A 23,643-nucleotide genomic window follows, 5' to 3' on the forward strand; every position below is an offset into this window, starting at 1 on the left:
CCCCTGTGCTTCTGGTATCGCTACTCCCACTCCTGTTCCTGGATTCCATGTATCATGAGCTCATATCTCTTATCTGTATCTGTGCACATGCTCCAGTCTATCCCACAGTGAAAGGCAATAGTGGGGGTGAGGAAGCTCAAGGAACCAGAGGAATATTAATGTGTTTCATTGGTGTTTTACTGCACCCTGGTTGACTCATCCTTTCCCTGTGAGCCCTCTGTGAGGGGATGTCCCATTGTCTACAGGTGGGCTTTGGGTCTCTGCTCCGACCCCCTTTGTTCTCAGCACTGGGGTCTTCTGATGCCTGTTATGCGGTCCTGAGAACACCTCACGATTGCACAGGCTGGTGTGCTTCTTCCCTTTGGGTTTGTTGCTTCTCTGCTAGATGGCCACTTGTTTAACTTCAAGCCTCTAAGACCCCAGACACTATACCTTTTGATAGCTGGGCACCCATCAGCTTTCTTCACCACATTTGCTATTGTCTTCAACATTTTGTCTTCAGAGATTATGCCGGGAGAGTGAGCATCACAGAACACCAGTTTGCTAGAACATAAGTGTTTTTGCATTGAGGGAAGGTATGAGCAGAGGCCCGAAGTCGATCCACTACCTCAGTGGATTGCCATGTAAATATATGTACCTATGCCAATACCTCTTTTTTGTGAATTAATGTATTTATATATGTACACACCTATGCTTAGACTTCTATCCATAGCTTTGCTTCCTAGATCATTCCTGTTTCCTTTTACCTTCCTCCTGCCCCACCATCATGCTCACCCTACTTTCTTCGACCTCTTAGTAATCACTCTCAGCTAGATTGCTGTTGCTCCAGCACGCTCAGGATCTCATGTATCTTTTGATGTTATTGACATTTTTACAATCTCAGTCCTCTTATCCAGGAACATGGTCTATTGCTCCATTTATGTAGATATCTTTTAGTTTCTTATAGTAGTGTCTTGTCATTTTTTGTATAGATCTTTTGTTTATCAGGTCAGATTTATTCCTAATTATTTAATCTTTTAGGTGGCTATTGTAAATGGGGATATTTTTCTCAATTTCCTTTTAAGAGCTTTCTTTGTTAGCGTAAATAAATTTGACTGATTTTTGTATTTTGATCTTGTACCTGGCCACTTTTCTGAATCTTTCAATTTGCTCCAAAAATTGTCTTGCCTAGCCTTCAGGGTTTTCTGTGTATATGACCCTATTATCTGCAAATAGAGTTTTGTTTTTCCTTTGCCAATTTGGATACCTTTGATTTTCCTTTGTGCTTGATAGCTCTAGCTAAGATTTCCAGCATAATTTTGAATAGGAATGGTGATAAAGGACATCCTTGTGTGGTTCTCATTTGCAAGGAGAATGTTTTTATTTCTTTCCATTGAGAGTAGTGCTGGCTATTTGTTTTGTATATGTGGCACTCTGAATTTGGACTTGGAGCCTCATAGACAGAAAATAAAGTTCTGTTTTTAAAGCCCCACCCTATTTTGCTAATTCGATGATAGCACTGGATAACTCAGTCAAGTTTGGGAATTTATTTTTTTCCTCATGAGATTCTTTTGTAGTATCTTCTTGAATCTACTTAAGAATTTATAGTAGTTTTAAAATTCACTTTTTCCTATATTCTGCTTCGGTGTGAGCCATCTGAAATAATCACAGAGCTGTTCTTAGACCTACCCCATAAGAATTCCTTTAACTCCTTTTTCAGTGGTGAGAATTCAGGGAAGCAGTTTTCCTTAAAGAGGTTAACTATGAAGGGGACAATAGTTCTCATTGAAAGGGGTAAGGTCTCTTTATGTTCTTGAGAACTTATGGTGGGCATGATTGGAAAGTTACAGTTATTTTGTAGCTAAAGGAGGCAGTATTTTAAATAAGGCATGTTCCTTTGGAGGCAGTGACATGAACAGAATCAATAGGAGAGGGTAGATCTTGCCCCATATGCTGAAGGTATCTACTTCTGCTTATCTAGATGTGACTCCTTAGATCGCCTTTTCAAGTTGCCAGTTTCCTTACTCCAGCAGAAAGTTAAAGGGGAGAGAAAAATCATAAGTATACCTCAGATAGTTCCCTTTACAGAATTCTCTTAAGAAATGTTTTATTTTCTTTGAAATAATGCTCTAAATATTATATCTAATACTTCCCCTGACCCTCCTGTTGCTGTTTGTACAACTCGGTCTTATGGTGGACATAGACAGATATAGGATCTGAGCCCTCTTTATATTTCCAGTGTGGTCCAGCCCTTGACTAATGTTTCAGGAAATATTGGGTAATGGATGTTGATTTATTTCTCTCTCTTTTTTTGTAGACAATAAAAAGCCAGGCAAAGGCTGCAAGAAGGTAAGTTGGCTTTAGGTAAGGTGTGCCCATTGTTGGGGAAAAGGTCAAAATAGATAGCTTCTCCAGGAAGAGGCCCACAAAAACAAGTAGATGTTGGGTGGCTGGACAGAATGCCACATTGGAATCAGAGATTCTAAATTTTCCCTTTAGTCTGGGTGGCTACAGCAGCATCTATTTCCTACTATGAGTCATATACTGCTTTGTGCTTGATTTACCTTGGTGGGTTTATTATCATTCCTATATTTTGGACTGGATTCCATGGGTGGCGCAAATTATTATCCTGGCTGAAAGTGGGAATTTAAACCCGCCTAGAGGTACTTTGGAAGACAGGCCTAGTGATTTGCTTCTCAAGGGATAGAACCTTGAAAACCTTATGGAGCAAAATTCTCATCTGCCCACATGGGGTTGCCATGAGTCAAAATCCACTCACGACAGATAACAATAACATATATTAGTTGAAGAGATAGTCTCAGAAGGAGAAAAATTCTATGTTTCAGGTAAAACAGCTGATAAGTCTATCTGGTTCCCAAGTCTCTATTTCTCATGGGAAAGAGAGAGGCCAAAATATGACATTTGGCCTCAATCCTGGATCTCTTGGTTATGCTGAAAAAGTTGTGGGCGAATTAAATTTGGACTAGAGCAGAGGTTGTCAAGCTTTAACTAGTCCTTCAGAATAACTTGGAGGGATGGTTAAATAAAGCAGTTTTGTACTCCATTCCTGAGTTTCTGATTCAGGATCTCAGTCGTGGTTACTAAAAATTTGTATTTCTGACAGTTTCTAAGTGATGCTGCGGCTGGTGGTCTAAGAACCACACTTTGACAGCAGCTTGTTTGGACAGCTCGCAGCCTTTACTTGGGAAACCGTTCCAACTGCCCCCTTATTTCCTTAATTCACTATCCTAAAGTTGGCTAGTGGAAAAGTTTGCTACAGGAGGGAAGGTCTCTCCAGGGTCGAATTACCTAATCTTTACAGTATTTTAAGTACTTGTACTTAACGTAACATGTGAAACTGTTTACTACAGATTAGTAAGTAAACACAAGTAAGGCTGTGCTTCACCTTGCTGTCTGGGTAATTGGACACTGGATCGCTCCATTTAGGGTAGCATTTATAATAGCCACCCAAAAAGATGAAATACTTAGGATTTTGCTCACAACCATACTTCTCTGAGCAACTTTAACTCTGAGAGGGTGGGAGTAGTTTCCATCGATTCATTAGCTCTACTCTTTTTTTTTTCTTTTTGATGACTAGCCTGCAAAGGAGAATGGAAAGAAAGCAGCCTGTAAAGTATCCTCTGCTCCTCAGCTTATTCATTTTAAGGAGAGTGCCAGCTGGAAGGCTGAGTTAAAGAAGAGGAGGGTAAGCCTTGAAGGAAAAAGAGAACCTGGCTTGATTGTCAGGTCAGAAGAAGGGTCGACTCAAAGGGAAAAGTGTATGCTTGTTACAGTTGTTGAGGCTGGTTGTGGAAGTGGGAAAGAGAAGGAAGTCATCTTGATACTTGAGTTGGTATCTATTTGTTTCCCCATTTCTCACTTCCAAGTCCATTGCTGCCTGGCTTGTGCTCCTACTACTCTACTGAAAGTGCTTGGCCAGCATCACCATTCCATTGCCTGACATACTCATTGGTAGTTTTCTTTGATTTTCTTACCCACATTCTTACATTTGAGATCATGCTTTCCTTGAACCATTCTCCCTTTGACGTTCCTGGCATCTCACTCTACTGGATATATTCCTTCCTTTGGAACCAACCATTTTCATTCTCTTTTGCTACTCTTTCCTCTTCCTGGCCCTTAAATGACACAATGGTCCATGTCCTTGTCTCTTACCCCCATGTTTTTTTTTATTAAAAGATAATTTTATTGGGGGTTCTTACAGCTCTTATTACAAATGTATGCACCAATCGTACCAGGCATATTTGTACCTATGCTGCCAGCATTCGTTTCTTGACATTTACTTTCTTTTTTTTTTTTAGGATTAAATATTATTTTAAATTTTTATTTATTATTATTTTTTTAAACAATTTATTAGGGGCTCATACAACTCTTATCACAGTCCATACATATACATACATCAATTGTATAAAGCACATCTGTACATTCTTTGCCCTAATCATTTTCTTTTTTTTCCTCCTCTTTTCTTTTTTTACATTTTATTAGGGACTCATACCACTCTTATCACAATCCATACATATACATACATCAATTGTAGACATTTACTTTCTATTGAGACCTTGGAACCAGCTCCGCTCCACCCCTCCTCCATTGCCCCCAGTTTTAAGTGAATGAATGCCTCTGCCTAGAATGCCTTCTCTCCCAGCGCCACTCTTTCTCTTCTTTCATTTCTCTGTCTTTGTTTCATCCTTAAACACCCTGTCTTAACCCTCCTGTCATTATCTTCTCTCTCCCAGTATACCTCCCACTTCTGCCGTGTCACATTGTTTTTCTTCTCTTCACTGTTACTCTTGGTCCCAATGTGTGTTTTCTTTTTAGGTGGAAGAGATGAGAGAGAAGCAGCAGGCTGCCCGGGAGCAAGAGAGACACAGATATAGGACCATTGAGAGCTACTGTGAGGATGTCCTGAGACGCCAGGAGGAGTTTGAACGCAAGGTGGCAGAGAAGCCTTTGCCTGTGGGTGGGCCTGGCCTAACCTGGGTTTGCTCAGAAGCAACTCATGCCATTGCTATGTGAAAAGAAAAGTGTGAATGTGAAATTGTTGGAGGGGAAGTGGGAATCTGTGCAAGAGATGACAATGTTGGGGACAGAGGGAGGAGAGGAAGATAGAGGAGTAGGGGAAAATAAGGAACAAGAATATGAGTGGGGAGAATGGAGAGACTGATAAAGGGATGTGTTTGTAGGGAATGCTATTTTCCACTGAGAGTTTATTATTTCTTTGTCATGTATTCTCATTTCACACACAGAATACTTACTTTCTAATCCATACTTCGTTTTCTGATATGTAGTATACATTTTGCTTCCCTTAACCCTTGTCCCTTTTGATCATTTTTCTCAGACCTTTTTCTCACATTCCTCCGTTTTACAGCCATGTGTACACAGGGGCTTTTAACAGTTATTCTCTGCCCAAGCACATACATACATACATACATATAGGCATTTACATGGCTTCCCAGAGCCATGGATCTTTAGATCTTTTGTCCTCCTACATCACTTTTTTTTTCTCCTTTAGGAGGAAGCTTTGCAGGAATTAAATATGTTTCCACAGCTGGATGATGAAGCCACAAGAAAGGCTTACTATAAGGAATTCCATAAGGTATGGAGGCCCATTTCTTAGAATCCTTTAGGAAGGGTACCAACTTAGGTACATCTTCTCGCTCTCTTGGTTTTTCCCAACTGAAATGGAGACTTTTTCTTTCGTGGCCTGCATGACTTTTACTCAGTTCTCTGATTTTCATCACCTGTGTTCTCTTCCCTGTAGGTGGTGGAATACTCGGATGTGATTCTGGAAGTTTTGGATGTCAGAGACCCATTGGGATGCCGCTGTTTCCAAATGGAACAAGCTGTTCTGCAGTCAGAAGGCAACAAGAAGCTGGTCTTGATCTTGAACAAAATTGGTGGGTGTTGGGCAGGATTAATTAAGGCAGGGAATGGTCCAGACTTTATTGAAATACTAGCCTTAGGTCAGTTATTAAGACCCAACAACTTATTGAAAGACTAGCTTGGGACCAGATAACAAGACCCAGCAATTCAGTGGTATTCATAACTAGTAATATAGGAATAATAAGTAATATAGGAATTCTTGTTCCAGTTTTCAAAGGCAAAAATAAGATTCATGAAATGACTTATCCAAACACATACACATACACAAAGAAACATTGGAGTGAATTCTACATCTTTCTGACTCTTAGTCCCCTGTTCCTGCCATTTTGAGTCTCATCTATGGCTGGATAACTCTGAAAGCACCTCTCCCACAAGCTGAAGCCCAAACACAGGATTGAGAACAGAGGTGGAAGTGGGGGCAGCAAGAGGTACCACTAATCCTGTAGCCTTCAAGGTTAAGAGTTTCATAGGTTTGGGTTTCATCCCAGGAGTGCTACCTATTTTCTCTAGTGTCTTGGGCAAGTCATGTCACCTCTGAGAGCTTCAGTAAAATGGGTAGTGCTTGTCCCAACTTTATAGGATTGGTGGTGATAAAGGTGATAAAGGTGGTGATGGTGGTGGTCGTGGTCATCATCGTCGTCGTCATTATCTTGTTATTAAGCGCCATCTAGGCTGTTCCAACTTATAGATGGTGGTGATAGGTGCCACCAAGTCTGTTGTGAGTTATAGTGACCCTATGTACAACAGAATGAAACACTGCCCAGTCCTGCATCATCATCATCATTGTTCCTATGTTCCAGCCCCTTGTTGAAGCCACTGTATCACTTTACTTTTGCAGAGAACCTTCCTCGTTTTTGCTGCCCTTCCACTTTACCAAGCATCATGTCCTCTAGGGACTGGCCCCTTCTCACATATCCAAAGTATGTGAGATGAAGTCTCATCACGCTTGCCTTTCAGGAGCATCCTGGCTGTACTTCCAAACTATTTGTTTGTTCTTTTGGCAATCCATGATTCTTTTGGTATTTTTCACCAGCACTGTAGTTCAAATGTATTCTTCTTCAGTCTTCCTTATTCATTGTCTTAATTTTCACTTGCAACTTTCACAAACAATTGAAAATACCATGGCTTGGGTCAGGTGCAACTTAGTCTTCAAAGAAACATCCTTGCTTTTCAATACTTTAAAGAGGTCTTGTGCAGCAGATTTACATGATGCAATGCATCTTTTGATCTCTTGACTGCTGCTTCCATGAGCATTTATTGTGGATCCAAACAAGATGAAATCTTGGACAACTTCAATCTTTCCCCCATTTATCATGATGTTACCTATTGGTTCAGTTGTGAGGATTTGGGTTTTCTTTTCTTTGAGTTGTAATCCACACTGAAGGCTACTCTCTTCGATCTTCATCAGCAAGTTCTTAGAGTCCTCTTTACTTTTAGAAACCATGGTTGTGTCATCTGCATATCTCAGGTTGTTAATAAGCCTTCCTTGTTAATACATGCTTTGTACATGGTCAGAATTTCATAAGTGATAACTATTCTTATAAGTGTTGTTCATGACATTTGGCCCAGTCTAAAATGATCCAGAGAGAAGATAGGAAAAGACAATCTGTGGGACGCCTCTGGCACCCCAAGCAAACTGGATCAGAAGGAGGCAACTGGGACCAAATAGCCAGTTTACCCATTCTCTTAATGGAAATAGGCCCACTCTAGGTGGACCATCTGCTCCCTTAGATCAGATTTCCCTTTCAAACTCCAGGCTGGAGATTGGAGAATGATGGAAGGATGTAGCAGAAGTACCTGTTAGTAGGATGTGTGCCTAACCTTGGTTGTAGGTGGAAGCATATTTGGAGTGAGCCTTCCAGGTGATGTTCTTATTAGCCTGTTTTCCCCAGATTTGGTTCCCAAGGAGGTTGTGGAGAAGTGGCTGAATTACCTTCGGAATGAACTGCCAACTGTGGCTTTCAAGGCCAGTACCCAGCATCAGATAAAAAATCTGGTAAGCCTTGCAATAACCACCACTATTGGTTTTGGTTATATCTCCTAAACTTGTTTCTGTGATATATGTTTGCATAGGTAGTGACACACAGCTATGAGGTTTTAAAAAGTTTGTAGAATAATTCTATTATTTTTCCATGAGCTTTTTGAAGTCCCTTTTAGGGATATACTATTTAACTTGTTTTTTGTTGATGTATATTTAAGTTAATTCCAATTTTTTTATATTTAAACTGTTGTGGTAAGTAAGTGAAGGAAGAAGTTGAGGAGAACATACATTTTAGGCAAGGAGGTGACATTGGGACTAAAAGCCATGCAGGCTGAAATGACCTTTATGAAATATCAGGGGAAAGTAGACTGTGTGCCAGAAACCATTTCATCCCTCCATAGGCAGAGAGGATGGGCATCCAATTGTACAGAGGAGGGTGTTGAGGCCCAGGGCAGGAAAGCAGGATTTTCTGGGCATAGTTGCCCCTGCTGAGGGAGACAAGTAACAGTTCAAAACAGAGACAGAGGACTAAGAACATGAACGGACACAAAATAAGCCTGGTTGGTCTTCAAGGGGAACAGGAAAATGGCAAGCTATTCAGGCTCTTGGTTAAGATGCTCTCTTTTTAGGCCGAAAATCTTGATGGCCGCAGGGGATGTCTTAGAATTCCTGAGGAAAGGAAGGACTCAGAAATCTGGGCTCATACCACATCTCTTACCTGATACATCTATAATACCTCTAATTTTCTAGAACCAATGCAGTGTGCCAGCGGAGCAGGCTTCGGAGTCACTGCTAAAAAGCAAGGCCTGTTTTGGAGCTGAAAATCTCATGAGGATGCTGGGGAACTATTGTCGCCTCGGCAAAGTGCGCACCCACATCCGTGTGGGGGTTGTGGGTAAGGCCTGTGGATGGTCATGGATCCTAGGTGTATTTCTCACATAGGGAGTTCATTGGGATAAAGAATCCTTGGTACTTTTATTACCTTTTTGGGAAAGAGGGGAGTAGTTCAGGAAAGGTTTTGTGATTCATAATTTGGGGTGGTAGATGTGACCACTAAGAATTGCCATCATGTATTGAATGTTAGTATCATAGACCAAATGCATGGCGCCAGGCTTAATTGTTGGCACTATTTCATCCAATTAAAGCTATGGGAGGGAGAGGTAAGCATCTCCCTTTTTCAGATGAGAACATTGAGGCCCAGAAAAGGAAGAAGAGACGTGAGACCCAGGCCCATGTGAGACAAAGCAGTGCTGAAATTCAAACGCGGGACTGTCTGGAACCTAGAGCAGTGAGAATGGGGGTCAGAAATTGAGATAAACAGAGTCAGATCATCAGGAAGCCAAGAAAGATGAGAGAGAAGTAGATACTAAGTAAAAAGGCACAAACACAGAGGAAGACAGCAAAAGAAAGTGCCAAATGGGAAGCCAAATGGTAGGGCTGTTGGGTAGTGGGAAAGGGAAACATTTAAATGGCATGTGTGCAGAGAGAGGAAGATAGGATGAGGGGAAGGAGAAAAAAAAAGCCCTGAAAGGACCGAGACATGTGCAGAGATGCGGAGGAAATTAGAAATACTTCATGTGTAGAGAGACAGCCATGCATACCCTACAAACTACAGAGAGATGCTACCACAGGGACAGAATTAGCGAGATATGCATGGAGAAATAAAGATGTAAGCATACAGTAACATACTTATGTACAAATACACCTGTGGAGCTTGGTAGACCCAGAAGAGGCAAATTTGGAGACACACATGGACAGATCCAGAGGTACAACGTATGCAAACCAAATCCTCATACATCACCTATATCAACTCTGCTTCTCCAAAGCACAGCAGGACTGGGCACAGCAGACCATTCGCCTAGGTATACCACAAGCTTCAATCACATACCCAGAGTCACAGAGGCAAATACACAGACATGAAATTCTAAAGAGATAGAGATTGATATATAGAGGGCACTAAATGGGGAGAGAGAGAATGAGGAAAAAGGATAGTGAGACATCTACAAGGACAAACATAGAGAACACATAGTGAAAGATAAGCCCACAGAGAGAAAGAAAATGTTTAGAAAGAAAGTTAGAATAATTAATGTGAAGAGGCATAATTGGTGGGGTAGGGGACACACAGACAGCGGTCAGAATGAGAGACAAGACAAACCAGCAGAGAATGATTCCTAGATACAGGTATACACAGAAAGCCACACAGCCCTAAAGATAGGGCAGAATGAAACCTGATTAGGAGGGGGAGAAAATAGTGATATTTAGGATGAGCAAAACCAAGAGACAGCTGTAAGGCTACTCTCATAAACAGGATATGCCCAGATCCATGTGAAACAGTGTACACATATAAATTCTAGTATGTGTCTTCCTCCAGTGATACAACATAACTGGAGAAACACATATACAGTCCCTTAGGTCCTCCCAGATGCCTAGATAAACAAAAAAACATCACAGGCTACATAGACCAGCATTTGGAGTTATGCTCAACTCCCACTCCTACACTCCAAAAATTTACTCCATTACAGAAAATCTCTTCCACAAACACATTTTTTTTTCCTGCTCACTGTCGGACCATATCACAGAAGCTTTGCCAGTGAACACCTTTCCTACACTGGTTTTTGGTGGATTTGGATAGGGGTTGGTTGTCACAACTAGAGAGAGGGACATATCTGCCCAACCAATACACTCACAAATAGAGGAGAGATACAGAGAAACCATCTGGGGCCTTGGTCAGAGGCTTGGGTGGGAAGGCATGAGGCCAGATTGTGTTACTGGCATCCCAGTGGTCTGGTCTCTTTTCCTAACCGGGGGCTCACTCACACAACCTGTCCTGAATGTTACTGAGGTCCTTTCCTGTTTTGCGCCACCTGCTGTTATTATTAGGCCTTCCTAATGTCGGGAAAAGCAGTCTGATCAATAGCCTGAAGCGCAGTCGTTCTTGCTGTGTGGGAGCTGTGCCAGGAGTCACCAAGTAAGCTCTTATCTCCTTCCCCTTAACTCCTTGTCCTATCATTCCCATAATGCTCAAGTCTTCAGTCCCTGTCCCTTTCTTCAGCTTGGACTTAGCTATTATCTTCCCCTGGGCATGGAAATCCTGTAACAGCCCTCATTTACCTGGTGTGGGCCGTACACCCAGCAAGGTTCTGTCTTTATTAGCTCTGTGAAGCCTTCTGAGAACTGTGTAAGGTTGGGCTACTGAGAAGTAGCTCCATTTCCTTGATCAACTAACAGGTTTGCAAAGTCAGGAGATTGTCCAGTGTCCTGTAGCTCAGTCCTCTGTGGGTAGATTTGAATCCACCTCTAATCTATAGGGCTTCAGAGTCCTCCGTCCTTTATATCTCTCCTACCATCTATAACATACCCTCATCTCATTCTTTATCCATACTCTCTCTCCTCACTTAGGCCCAACCTGAGACTGGGGTCTCCAGGATACTGAAACATATCTAGTCCTGCATTCCTTTCCTATCTTCTCTCTCCTATTCCAGGTTCATGCAGGAAGTCTACCTGGACAAATTCATTAGGCTGCTAGATGCTCCAGGTATTGTCCCAGGACCCAACTCAGAGGTGGGCACCATCCTGAGAAACTGCATCCATGTACAGAAGCTAGCAGACCCTGTGACTCCCGTGGAGATTATCCTGCAACACTGCAACCTGGAAGAGGTATTCGAGGCTCCTTGCTAGTGCCCTACTCTACATTAAAAGTCTTTAATTCTTCCTCATGACTTTTCTTTTTCCTCCCTTAACTAGCTTTCCAACTATTATGGCATCTCTGGGTTCCAGACCACCGAGCACTTTTTGATTGGTGTGGCCCATCGTTTAGGGAAAAAGAAGAAGGGAGGCATATACAGTCAGGAGCAAGCAGCCAAAGCTGTCCTGGCTGATTGGGTGAGGTAAGGAGAGCATTCAGGATAAGGTGAGGTCCACTGGATGCTAGGTAATACAAAGTGACTCATGTGTGTTTATCAAAGTGTATAGGATAGCCTTACTTCCAAAGTTACAGCGCAAAGGCAGGCCAAAGCCTCAGGCCATGCCATAATTTGGTATTTATGTCCAATGATTATCATCTCAACCTGACTTGGGAACTCATCTTATGTTTGAGGTTCATTTGTCCTCTTAATGACATCACCACGAATTTTCTCCTACCTCCCAATCTAGTGGGAAGATAAGCTTTTATACACTACCACCACCCACCCACACTTTGCCTACTCATCTCAGTGCTGAGATTGTTAAGAAGATGACGGAGATCTTTGACATTGAGGATACCGAACAGGCCAATGAAGACACTATGGAATGTAAGTGAGGATAGGTGGACTGTCATACCCAGAATTTTGTCTTGCCTTAGTCAGACCTGATAACAAATTTTACTTTAGCCCCATTCCCCGCTTTCATGGCTCTACTCTGGCTTTGGGAAAATTTTTTAACCAGCTCTAAGGTTAACATTTTCTCTTGTAAGGTAGAGAATTCTACCCTGGATCAGGGGGCAGTAGGGGAGAGGGGGTGAGATTCTCCCAGCTTAGACTAGCTAAGTGGTTGAAAGTATGGATTGCTTGCTTCTAAGTGCAATCTTTGGTTTTTATTAGCTATATGATCCTAAACAATTTGATTACCATATATCCACGAGTATAAGCTGACCCAAATATCAGCCAGGCACCTAATTTTACCACAAAAATGGCATTAAAAATGTGCTGGAAAACTCGACTTATACACAAGTGTATATGGTAACTTCTCCATGTCTGAGTGATGTGACTTCTAGTGCAAGGGTAACACCCACCTGATCAGGTTGTTTTGAGGATTCCCTTTAAATATAGAGCATACCTGACATAATAAATGCTCAGTAAATGTGAGCTGTTAATAACAAGGTGATTGTTTTCTGGAATACAGAGGTGTGAATTCCAGAAACTCCTCTAGGAAGTATGTTTTTTCAGAAACATTTGCTAGATGCTACCCTAACCATGGTTCCTTCTCTATCCAGTGGTTTAACTTCTCTTGGTATGAGGATAAGAGGATTTGCCTGCTTCTTAGTTTATACCCATGTGGCTCAGGGCAAGTCAGTTTCCTTTCTGAATTTTAGTTTCCTCTTCTATCAAATAAGCCTTTGATAGGATTTCAAGCTCGTGTTCTGATGATGATGCTTGATCCTCAGTAGTTGTGAAGGCAAGAGGGGCTCCAATAGGTAGAATACATTTTCACCAATGATTGAAGCCTAAGAAGTTGAAGAGAGTTTTGTGGTGAGGTTTTCTTGAAAGAGCTAACCCTATGTGGGAGGCCTGGTAGGGCATGATCAAGGGTAATTAATCAAGATGAATTGCTGAAACCCAGGTGGGGACTGAGCATGAAACCCAGGGGGACAGGAGGAAAGTCAAAGGAAATAGAGGAAAGAGCTTGGAGGCAAAGGGCATTTATAGAGGTCTAGATAAAGACATGTACATATGCAAATATGCACGAGGATGGGGAAATAGATCTATGTGCATATATTTATAGGTTTAATATTAAGGTAGCAGAAGGACATTGAGCCTCCACTCAAGTACTCCCTCAGTGCAAGAATACTTTATTCTATTAAACTGGCACTCTTATGATGCTCACCTTCCCGACACAACTGCTATATGTATGATGTATGTATGGATTGTGATAAGCGTATGAGCCCCTAATAAAATGATTAAAAAATTAAACAAACAGAATGATGAGGGCAATGAATGTACAGATGTGCTTTACACAATTGATGTATGCATGGATTGTGATAAGAGTTCTATGAGCCCCTAATAAAATGATTTAAAAAAGGAGCTAACCCTAATGCTGATTCTTGCAGGGCAAGTAGGGATTAGGAAACCCAAGAGAAGAGATAGTGGGCAGAGTTGAACATGAGGTTAGTGTGGGCATAGGGCAAGAGTATATCTGTGGGTTACTGTGGAGGACAGCTCCTGGCCAGAAGCCAGAAGTAGTGGGGAGGAAATCCCACTGGCTGCCATTGTTAGAGCACCATGTCAGTTCAGCACTTTCCTGGACTCCTTTGCTGTGCCTCTCAGAGCAACCCTGTGTGATAGAGCTTATGGCAGTCAGATATTCCAGATGAAGCATGAGGCACAGAGGACAGCTCCCAGCAGACAGGTAGAATGTGAACCCTGGCTTGCTTGTGCAAAACTCATATTTTTATTTTTTTGTGAAACATGTAGTTTATTATTTATTATATCATTGTGATATTTTCTTTTTATATTTTTAAAATTTTTAATGGTTTTATTAGGGGCTCATACATCTCTTATCACAATCCATACATACATCAATTGTGTAAAGTACATTTGTACATTCACTGCCCTCATCATTCTCAAAACACTTGCTCTCCACTTAAGGCCCTGGCAGCAGCTCCTCTCTTCCCTCCCCACTCCCCCCCTGCCTCATGAGCCCTTGATAATTTATAAATTATTATTTTGTCATATTTTGCCCTGTCCGACATCTCCCTTCACCCACTTTTCTTTTGTTCATCCCCCAGGGAGGAGGTCACATGTAGATCCTTGTAAGAAAAACTCATATTTTTAATATTTTGTGGCATGTACCTCCATAAAATCTCTCTCCCCCTTGTCCTCTGGGCAGTGTCTACATGTTCATTTTACTCAGACCCTGACAGTAGTGTTGTTTGTGTTAAAGGCTTGGCCACTGGAGAATCTAATGAGCTGTTGGGTGATATGAAGCCACTCAAAAAGGAGGTCAAGTGGTTTACTTCTCCAGTGATGAAAACTGCAGATGCGATTGAAAATAAAACCACCGTGTATAAGGTACCTTTCTCCTTTCTTCATGGTAACCTTCTCTACCCAGATTGTGGGAAGTGGAAAGTCCTTTCTACCTGGTTCATATAAGGTATGCCTATGACAGTGGAGAGATGTGGGTTTTTCGTTTCCTGTGTGTTCCTTGCAGCATTCTTTATTAAAGCAGTGATAGGTCTAAGAAAGAGTCATTCTCTGTTAAGTACCTCTTCCAGCCATGATTTCATCTCAGAAGAGATGGTAATATCTAGCTACTCAGCTGGGGATCCTTGATTCTTCCCCATAACTAATAGTCAAGATCCTATATATAGTTCATCACCAAGTCCCTTGACTTATCCCTCTGAAATTTCTTGAGAAGTTATCAACTTTTTTCTATCCCTCCCATTCCTATAACCCTAATCTAAGCTGTCAATCCTTTTACCCCTGAACACATGTCCATGGTTTTTAAAGGCCTATTCTGACCATGTCAACTCGTCTGCTTAAACTCCTTTCATGGTTCCTTAGCAACTATAAAAGTAAAGAAAGCACAGCATCATATAACTTCTGGAGTTAGTTTCAACCTTTTCTGCCAGTTGCTCCATCTCTCTATTTTACATTTTAGTGGGTTTTAGGTACAGACATCCACATTATAATGGGAAACATATAGGGAAATAGTAAAGGGATAGAGGTTGGGAAAGTGTGGTTGTAAGGGCCCCTAACTTATAGTTGGAGCCCTTGCGTAGTGCAAATGGTTATTAACACACTTAACTGCTAACGGAAACTACTACTAGCATATCACCCTGATATGCCTCAGAAGAAAGGCATGGCAATCTACTTCCAAAAGCTCATCCATTGAAATTCCTATGGTGCATAGTTCTACTCTGACACACGTTGAATCAGAATGAACTCTACAGTTTGTTTTTTGTTTTCAAAGTCATTTTATTGGGAGCTAATACAGATACCACATCATTCCATAGTTCAATCACGTCAAGCAGTATTGTACAATAACTACCACAGTTAGTTTTAAAATATTATTTTTTCTTGAACTCCTTGATATCAGCTCCTTTTTACCCCCCCCCCCCCCAACTTCTCCCACTGAAAACTTTATTCTTCTTGCTGTCTCTAAAGGTTCATCTATCCTGGGTCTCATATATCAAAAAACAGAAAAACATATAACAAAAATTCAAGACAAAATACATCAAATATAAACCCCAATGTGAAAACACAGAAAATGTTGAAAACCAGATCAAGTCCAACGTGTATGGAGGGAGAGGGAGGCAACTGACAAGGTTTTAACCATTCAAATCAGGTTTATCATTTTGCTCTCCTATAGTCATCTGTCCAATGTGCTCTCTCTTGTAACCAGTTTATTCCCATCCATGCTTTATGGATAGAAGGAAATCACCGGATGCTTATTTCCTGTGTAGATCTCACAATTGTATCTTGGGTTTTTATATCCTTCACAGCCTTCTGCAAACCAAGATCTCACAATTTAGGATCTGGTACTATTCTTTCCTTTGGCTTTGTATTATGTGATATACAATCCTTGGTGACTGATGTTGGTGTTCTTCTACCATATGAACTTAGTTGACATCTCACATAGATAGGTGCTTGTTTGGAAACAAGTTTTTAAGACCTCAGGTATTATTTTATCTGATACCTGGGCAACATCTAAGTTCTTTGCTATAGCACCCATGTCTTCTGTTCACCCATGGGGCCATGATATAAAAACTAATTGTTCTTTAATTGGAGCTAGGATTTAGTGCGAACCCAAAATCCATTCTGGGATCTATGTGCTGTTTTGTTTTTTATCTGCTTCTTTCTCACTTTAGAGACCTTGTTAAATAATAGTGTTATCAATCATCTCCCTGGAACATAAAGATCTTCTGTTGATATTATCATTGATTGGCCCCTGATACTAATTTTAAAAATACAGTTGAGAGAAGGATATGGGCCCCAAAGTAGGCTAACTTCCTATCTCAATATCTGAATTATTCACATTTTACAGAATAAATCCTTTCATGGATGGACACTGTTTGTATAAACAATGGGAGTTAGTTGGTTGTCAGGGAAAATTTATAATATTCACTGAGAATGTCAGTCACAGGTTTGCCAGAATAGTATATATCTTAATACAGCATATAAGGCCTTGATGTAGTAAGTCAATTTCTGTTTGACCACTTACAGTGCAACTTTCTTGGTAGGTGTCTTTTGCTTCTTCAAATACCATGAATATTCAGTTTTAAGACCTCAGATTTCAGATGTGTTTGAGATAGAGTCCAGTTCACCCAGTGGAGCCTCCACATCAGTTCTCTCTAGTGTGGCCTTTGGAGCTCTAGGAACAGCTGTTTTTGTTTGCTTGTTTTCTTTTCTCCTTGATTCTATCCACAAGTAGTCATGGGGATGGGGCAGCATTTATTGGGAGCTATTATAACAATCCATAATTCATTTAGATCCAGCATCATTGTACAGTTGCTGGCACCATCATTTTCAAAACATTTTCTTTCTTCTTGAACTCTTGGATCTCAACTCCTCTTTATCCCCTCCTCCCCCACCCTACCTCCATGAACTCTTATACCTATAGTATAAATAGTTGTTATTATTTCCATATATTACACTATCTACCGAATTGTTCCCCCCTTTTAAATTAAAATATCACTTTATTGGGGGCCCTTACAGCTCTTATAACAATCCATACATCAATTGTATTAAGCATATTTGTACATATGTTGCCTTCATTATTTTTAAACACTTTCTATTTGAGCCCTTGGTATCAGCTCCTCTTTTTCCCTCCCTCTCCCCTCTGCCCCCTTGTGACCTCTTGATGAATTATAAATTATTATTATGTTGATATCTTACACTGACTGCTGTCACCCTTCCCTCATGGTTTCTGTTGTGTGGCCCCACTGGGGGGTGGTTACGTGTCCATCATTGTGATCCGTTCTCCCTTCCTTTCCTCCTCTTCCCACATTCCCCCTTCTCTCCTAGTATTACTACTCCCATTTCTATTCCTGGCTTCCATGTGTTGGGATCTCTTATCTCTTACTTATGCCTGTGTACATGCTCCGGTGTAGCCCACAGTGAAAGGCAGGGCTGGCGTCATGATAGTGGGGGTGAGGAAGCCTCAAGGAACCATAGGAATAATGTGTGTTTCATTGGTGCTATACTGTGGCCTCGGTGATGAATCCCTTCCCTGTGACTCCTCTGTGAGGGGATGTCCCATTGCCTACCTAGGGGTTTTTGGTCTCTGTTCCGATCCCCCTTGTTCGCAACACTGTGTGTATGTGGTCTTCTGATGCTTGTTACCTGATCCTGTCAACACAGGCTGGTTTGCTTCTTCCATGTGAACTTGTTGCTTCTCTGCTAGATGGCAAGACTCCAGACACATCTTTTGATAGCCAGGCACCATTCGTTTTCTTCACCACATTTGCTTATGTACCCATTTTGTCTTCATTGATTGTCTTGGAGAGTGAGAATCACAAAATGCCAGGTTGTGAGAAAAAAATGTTCATGGGTTTAGGCAGGACTTGAGCAGAGACCCAAATCCATCCATTACCTCAGTGTATTGCCAGATAAATATATGTACATAGGCCAATACCCCTATTTTTATGAATTACATATGTACACACCTATGTTTATACCTCTATCCATAGCTTTGCTTCCTAGATCTTTCCTGTTTCCTTTTACCCTCCTCCTGATGGGGCAGCATTTTGATGTGTTATATGTGGGGTCAATTATTCAGGTGCTGTGAACTCAACACCAACTAGCAACTCCAACCACCAGAGAAGCCTTTCTGGATAGCTTATTGCTTCAACCACATCTTGAAGGTTGAGTCTTTGGCCAAGGGGAGAAAAGAGGTTGAGTTGGTCTCAGCCTGTCCTCATGCCAACACTCAAAAATGTGTGAACATGGTGAGGAAAGAAGTGTCTGGAGTCATATCACATAAGGCTTTGCATTTGACCATAAACCATAGGTAATAGTAAAATAGGAGTCCGTTGGTGATACAAACAGTTAAGCTCTTGATTGCTAGCTAAAAGGCTAGTGGTTTGAACCTACCCAGAGATACCTTAGAAGACATACCTTAAAGGGCACAACCTTAAAATCTCCAGAGCAGTTCCATTCTGTATGAGTCAGCACTCTGGTCACCAGAAGTCGCAATTGACTCAATGGGGACTAACAACAACAATAGAAAAACACTGAATGTTGGTTTCTTTTCTTTTTTTCCTCAGTCAATAATTTTTTAGTTTTTTTTCCATTTTATTTATTTGTTTTAATTCTGTTATGATGATAAAATACGGATTAAATGTTTGAGATTTTAACCATTTTCAGTGTAAAATTCAGTGATGTTAAATTACATATATCAAGTTGTGCTACAATCACTAATATCTATTTCCAAAAATTTTACATCACCACAAGCAGAAATTTAGCACCTTTTCAGCAATAATTCTTGCATAAATGGCATGCAGCGGGGAGGGCCAAATATGACCTCTGGCAGAAAATCAGACATAGCTCCACACACTATTCTTTACTCATTCTGCCACCAACTGCTCCTCCCATGCCATCTCTATTTGCTGGGTTTTATAATTTGATATAATGGTGACATAGAACGAACCCTGGTGGCATTGTGGTTAAGCATTTGGCTGCTATGGCATCAGCCATGCCGAGGGAGAAAGATGAGGTTTTCTATTCCTGTAAAGAATTTTATAGTCTCAGAAACCCACAAGGGCACCTCTGCTCTGTCTTATAGGGTTCCTATGAGTCAAACTTTCTGATGCCACTGGTCTTGGCCTCTGTCACTTCACACACAGATTTCAAATGTGCTCTTCTTCCAGTAGTCCTAGGAGTCTCTCTTTGCTTCTGCTTCAGAGATGTATCATCCTTATAACCAGGAATTGGTATCTAAAATAACCAATCCCTCTATTAGTGTTACACATACCCTATTTGCATAGTCTGTCCTACCCACTCATTTGATGGGAATTACAGAGATATGTACAAAACATATTAAGAAATTTCTCTCCATCACAATTCTCATTCCCTCCTGCTTCATCCTCTGATAACCAAGAACACCCTCCTCTTTCTGGATGCATTTGACTTACCTAAATATTTCATATAAGTAAGATTATACAATATTTGTTTTTTATGTATGACCTACTTCACTCAGTATAATATTTTTCCACTTTATTTTTTATACAAGAGGAGTATACTATACAATTTTTAAGTCTTGATTTGTCTGTATAATTTTCTAGATTGATTCCTCAAAATTTTTCTTTACTATAATGTTTTAAAGGTTTATCCATGTCGGTAACATATGTACATATTACACAATTTGGAAGATGCTAAATGATGTATGAATTCTTGGGTTGTAAAAATTTGTAATGCACTCAGCTGGTCACTGAAAGATTGGAGATTTAAATTTATCCAAAGGCACCTTGGAAGAGACTGGCCTATGATCTGCTTTTGAAAAATCAATCATTGAAAACCCTATGAAGCACAGTTTTACTGACACACACAAGGTCACTCTCAGTAAAAGATGTACCACATGAAAAACTAGTATCTTCTATTTCTGTGTCTCCGTCACCCTGTTCCGCATTTGGAGATAGTCACTGTTGGCATGTTTTAAGTGTCGTTGAGAGTTATTCTTATACATACTCAATGCCTTTATTATTTGCTGCTCTAGAACAGAAATTCCACAAATGGATGACTTTACAAACAGAAAACTATTTTCTCACGGTTTATGAGGTTAGACATTCCATTTCAGGTTGTTTGCTCTGCAAGTCATTGTTTCTCTGTTGACTCTGGGAGGAGGTACTTGTTTCTTTAGCTCATTTTCTGATTCTTTGGAGATTCCCCATGTGTCTTGGAATCTATCTTCTCTCATCTCTGCTTCCTTAGCTAGCTTCTTTTATATCTTGTATGTTTTTGACTCAAGACACATTCTATACTAATCTTGTATCATTAACATGACAAAGACAACCCAATTAGAATTGTAATCATAGGCAGTTGTATATGTGCCCTTGAGAGGAGTCTTGAGGTCTTGATGAGTTCATGTACAACAGAAAAAAAATGTTGCCTGACAATTGCCACCTTTGAGTCCATTGTTGCAGCCACTGGGTAGAGATCAAGATGGACAATACTATTTGGGAGGGACACATTTAGTCCATAAGAGATACATACATTGCAGACACAAACACTTATTTTAATTTAAAAATGGCTTACTATTCACATTATTTCTGCACCTTGTTTATTTCATGTGAGACTCCACCTTGGAACACTTTCCATAGGAGTACTTTCTTGGCAACCTAATATCTGGAAGTGGTGCTTAATCAGAGATGTGATGTGATTATAAAAATTGCTCTAGTGACTGCTTGAAAGTTAGAAATAAAAGGGCATGGGTGTGGGCACATCGTCTAGGAAGGAAATTGCTGCCTGTAGTCTATGAAATAAGATGAAGCCTGATAAAGAGATGATAAGGAATCACATGATTCATGGCAGGAAATCGATTTATTCACATCTTCACAAAGTGCCCAAGGTTCCTCTGTTGCTTACAGATAAATCAGTCCAAAGTTGTGTATTCAAGGCTATCTTTTTCTCCCTCTCCTGCCTCCTCACACAAATACTATTTCTCACTGAGCCCACAAGTCCCCAGAATGGTTTATAGAAAATTGGAATTGAAAGATAGCAGAATTTTTCCACAAGCTTCACTATTTTTTCTTCAAGAACCAGCAGTTCCCCACGCAGTTTCAGGGCCCTCAGCAAAGCCACCCCATTGTACAACTCCAGGGGATAACATTTAGGTAAACTACATTGTGAATGGTGCTGCCCCTTAACCCCAGAGTTGTATCGTGTAGCTTTTCTGAGGTCCACCCCATCTTGCCTTTCCCCCACTATCTACAGATGTATCTACAGATGGACTTTAGAGACAAACTACTCGAGTTCCAATTTATTCCACTACTCATTAGACTTTAGGCAAGCTATGTAACCTCTCTGTGTCTTGTTGGTAAAAATGAAAGTAGTTTTTGCTTTATAGAATTATTGCCTTAAGGATTAAATGAATGGGTACATATGAATTCTCAAAGTTCATGTAAGAATGAATTAAAAGGTAATGGAATCATCTCATGAACTTTTTGAAACACCCTTGTATAATACTTAAAATAATGGTACCTGACTTTCTGTCAGTGTTAGTGTTCTTACCAGCATATAAGTTCCACTCCAGCTAGCAACTCTTTTTAGTGCACTGGTATGCTCTGTTTTTCCTGTGTTCAGTTAGGAATGCTTTCAGTGCTCTCCCCATCAAAAGTATATTACCCTACTTCCCTTTCTTGCCAACCTCTGCTTCACAAATCCTGTTATTCTGATGGGCATTTACCACTTTCTGACTTAATGGATAGTTGTATACGTTTTAGCCTGGTTGCTTTCTGAAAGTGGAATAGAATTTGACTCATTTTTCTGTCTCCAGCATTACCTTACACAGCTGGGTACAAAACATAATCCAGGGGGAAGAAAGGGAGAACCAATCGCAATGATTGATGCACAACGCCCCAGCCCCCGGGGAATGAACAACAGAAACATGGGTGAAGGGAGACAGCAGACGGTATAAAATATGGAAATAAAAATTTATAAATTATCAAGGGTTCATGAGGGTGGGAGGGTCAGGGAAGGAGGAGAAAAGAGAGGAGCTGATATCAAGGGTCTAAGTAGAAAGAAAATGTTTGGAAATGATGATGCAACATATGTACAAATGTCCTTGATACAATTGATGTATGGATTGTTATAAGAGCTGTAAGAGCCCCCAGTAAAATGATTTATTTTTTTAAAAAGAAGGGAAAGAAAAAAAAACATTAAATCCAAACTCAATGCCATTGAGTTGATTCCACTTCAGTGACCCTATAAGCAGAGCAGAACTGTCCCCATGGGTTTCTGAGATGGTAACTACAGGAATAGAAAACCCCATCTTTTTCCCATAGAATGGCTGCCAGTTTTGAACTGCTGACCTTGAAGTTTCATCAGGGTTTCAGAAAACATTTGTAAAATTGAATAAGAACTTGAAGGCCCACTTATGCAAGGAATCATTTTAATACCATTTGCTATTGCTCAAGAAACTCTTTTTCATTTCATCCTTGTAAAAGTTACACATTATGCAAGCTACTCATTATCACCCCCAGATGAGCAAACTAAGACTAAGAGGTTAACCAAGTTCCTGCTGATCTGTGGATTGGGTTCAGCCAGAATTCAAATTTAGTTCTGCATGGCTCCAGACTCTATTCTTACTCAAACATATACCTACCTCCTCTGCAGAGGTCTTTGGAGGTATTCTGGGGGCCTACCACTCAACTTCGCTCTCTCTCCCCAGATTGACGATCCAAACCTGCATCAGATGGGCTGGGCTAAATGCGATGCTGACCACCTCCCCACGAATTGCACCATGGTAGACATCTGCCCAGTGGACCGCTGCCCAATGCTGCAGAGGATCATGGAAACAGACCCTTTGCAACAGGGCCAAGCTCTGGCATCTGCTCTGAGGAATAAGAAAAAGACGCAGAAACATACAGGTAGAATGAAGATAGGGCAACTGAATACTCCTGATTAATAAAAGGGCCCACCTGGACTAGTTTACGCATAGTACTTTAGTTAGTAGCAGCTTTTTGACATTTGAAAGCTGAGTCCTAGGGCTTTTGAATGAAAATATCCATAAGTTCAGCTATAGGGAAAGGTTAGGGACAGGGATGTGGTACTAGGCTCACGTATTAATGTGGTAGTTCTGACATTGGCTTATATCAAAATCACTTAGAGGTCTTGTTAAAAGATGAATTTTTGAGCCATATCTCCAAAGTTTTTTATTCAGTAGGCCTACTGTGGGGCCTGAGGATTTGTGTTTCTAACAGGTCTCGAGACGCTGATGCTGCTCTTCTAGGTACCACATTTTGAGAACTGCTATAGCCACCATTAGCCACCAGGCTGTGTATCACATAGTCACAATTTACTTATCAGATGTTTTACGTGCTTTGAAGTTTACCGACTCTAATTTATACTGGATTATTTAAATCCAGAGAT

The 23,643-nt window shown here is 40.7% G+C and overlaps 1 protein-coding gene across 4 annotated transcripts in view; it reads left to right on the plus strand.

Annotated features, from left to right (window-relative positions):
- Positions 1 to 23,643, plus strand: part of GNL3L (G protein nucleolar 3 like) — a 33,754-nt gene that overhangs the window by 8,786 nt on the left and 1,325 nt on the right. For 3 of the 4 annotated variants that reach the window (XM_075538838.1, XM_075538839.1, XM_075538840.1), the window contains exons 3-15: positions 2,297 to 2,328; positions 3,578 to 3,685; positions 4,816 to 4,953; positions 5,510 to 5,593; positions 5,759 to 5,894; positions 7,773 to 7,876; positions 8,612 to 8,756; positions 10,742 to 10,829; positions 11,344 to 11,518; positions 11,606 to 11,748; positions 12,014 to 12,150; positions 14,498 to 14,625; positions 22,943 to 23,141. In XM_075538838.1, coding sequence (XP_075394953.1) covers positions 2,297 to 2,328; positions 3,578 to 3,685; positions 4,816 to 4,953; positions 5,510 to 5,593; positions 5,759 to 5,894; positions 7,773 to 7,876; positions 8,612 to 8,756; positions 10,742 to 10,829; positions 11,344 to 11,518; positions 11,606 to 11,748; positions 12,014 to 12,150; positions 14,498 to 14,625; positions 22,943 to 23,141 — 1,617 coding nt within the window. The remainder of the gene's footprint in view (positions 1 to 2,296; positions 2,329 to 3,577; positions 3,686 to 4,815; positions 4,954 to 5,509; positions 5,594 to 5,758; positions 5,895 to 7,772; positions 7,877 to 8,611; positions 8,757 to 10,741; positions 10,830 to 11,343; positions 11,519 to 11,605; positions 11,749 to 12,013; positions 12,151 to 14,497; positions 14,626 to 22,942; positions 23,142 to 23,643) is intronic. The other variant, XM_075538841.1, reaches the window with a different exon arrangement.

The sequence above is a fragment of the Tenrec ecaudatus genome, chromosome X, assembly GCF_050624435.1.
Source record: "Tenrec ecaudatus isolate mTenEca1 chromosome X, mTenEca1.hap1, whole genome shotgun sequence".
Lineage (NCBI taxonomy): Eukaryota > Metazoa > Chordata > Mammalia > Afrosoricida > Tenrecidae > Tenrec > Tenrec ecaudatus.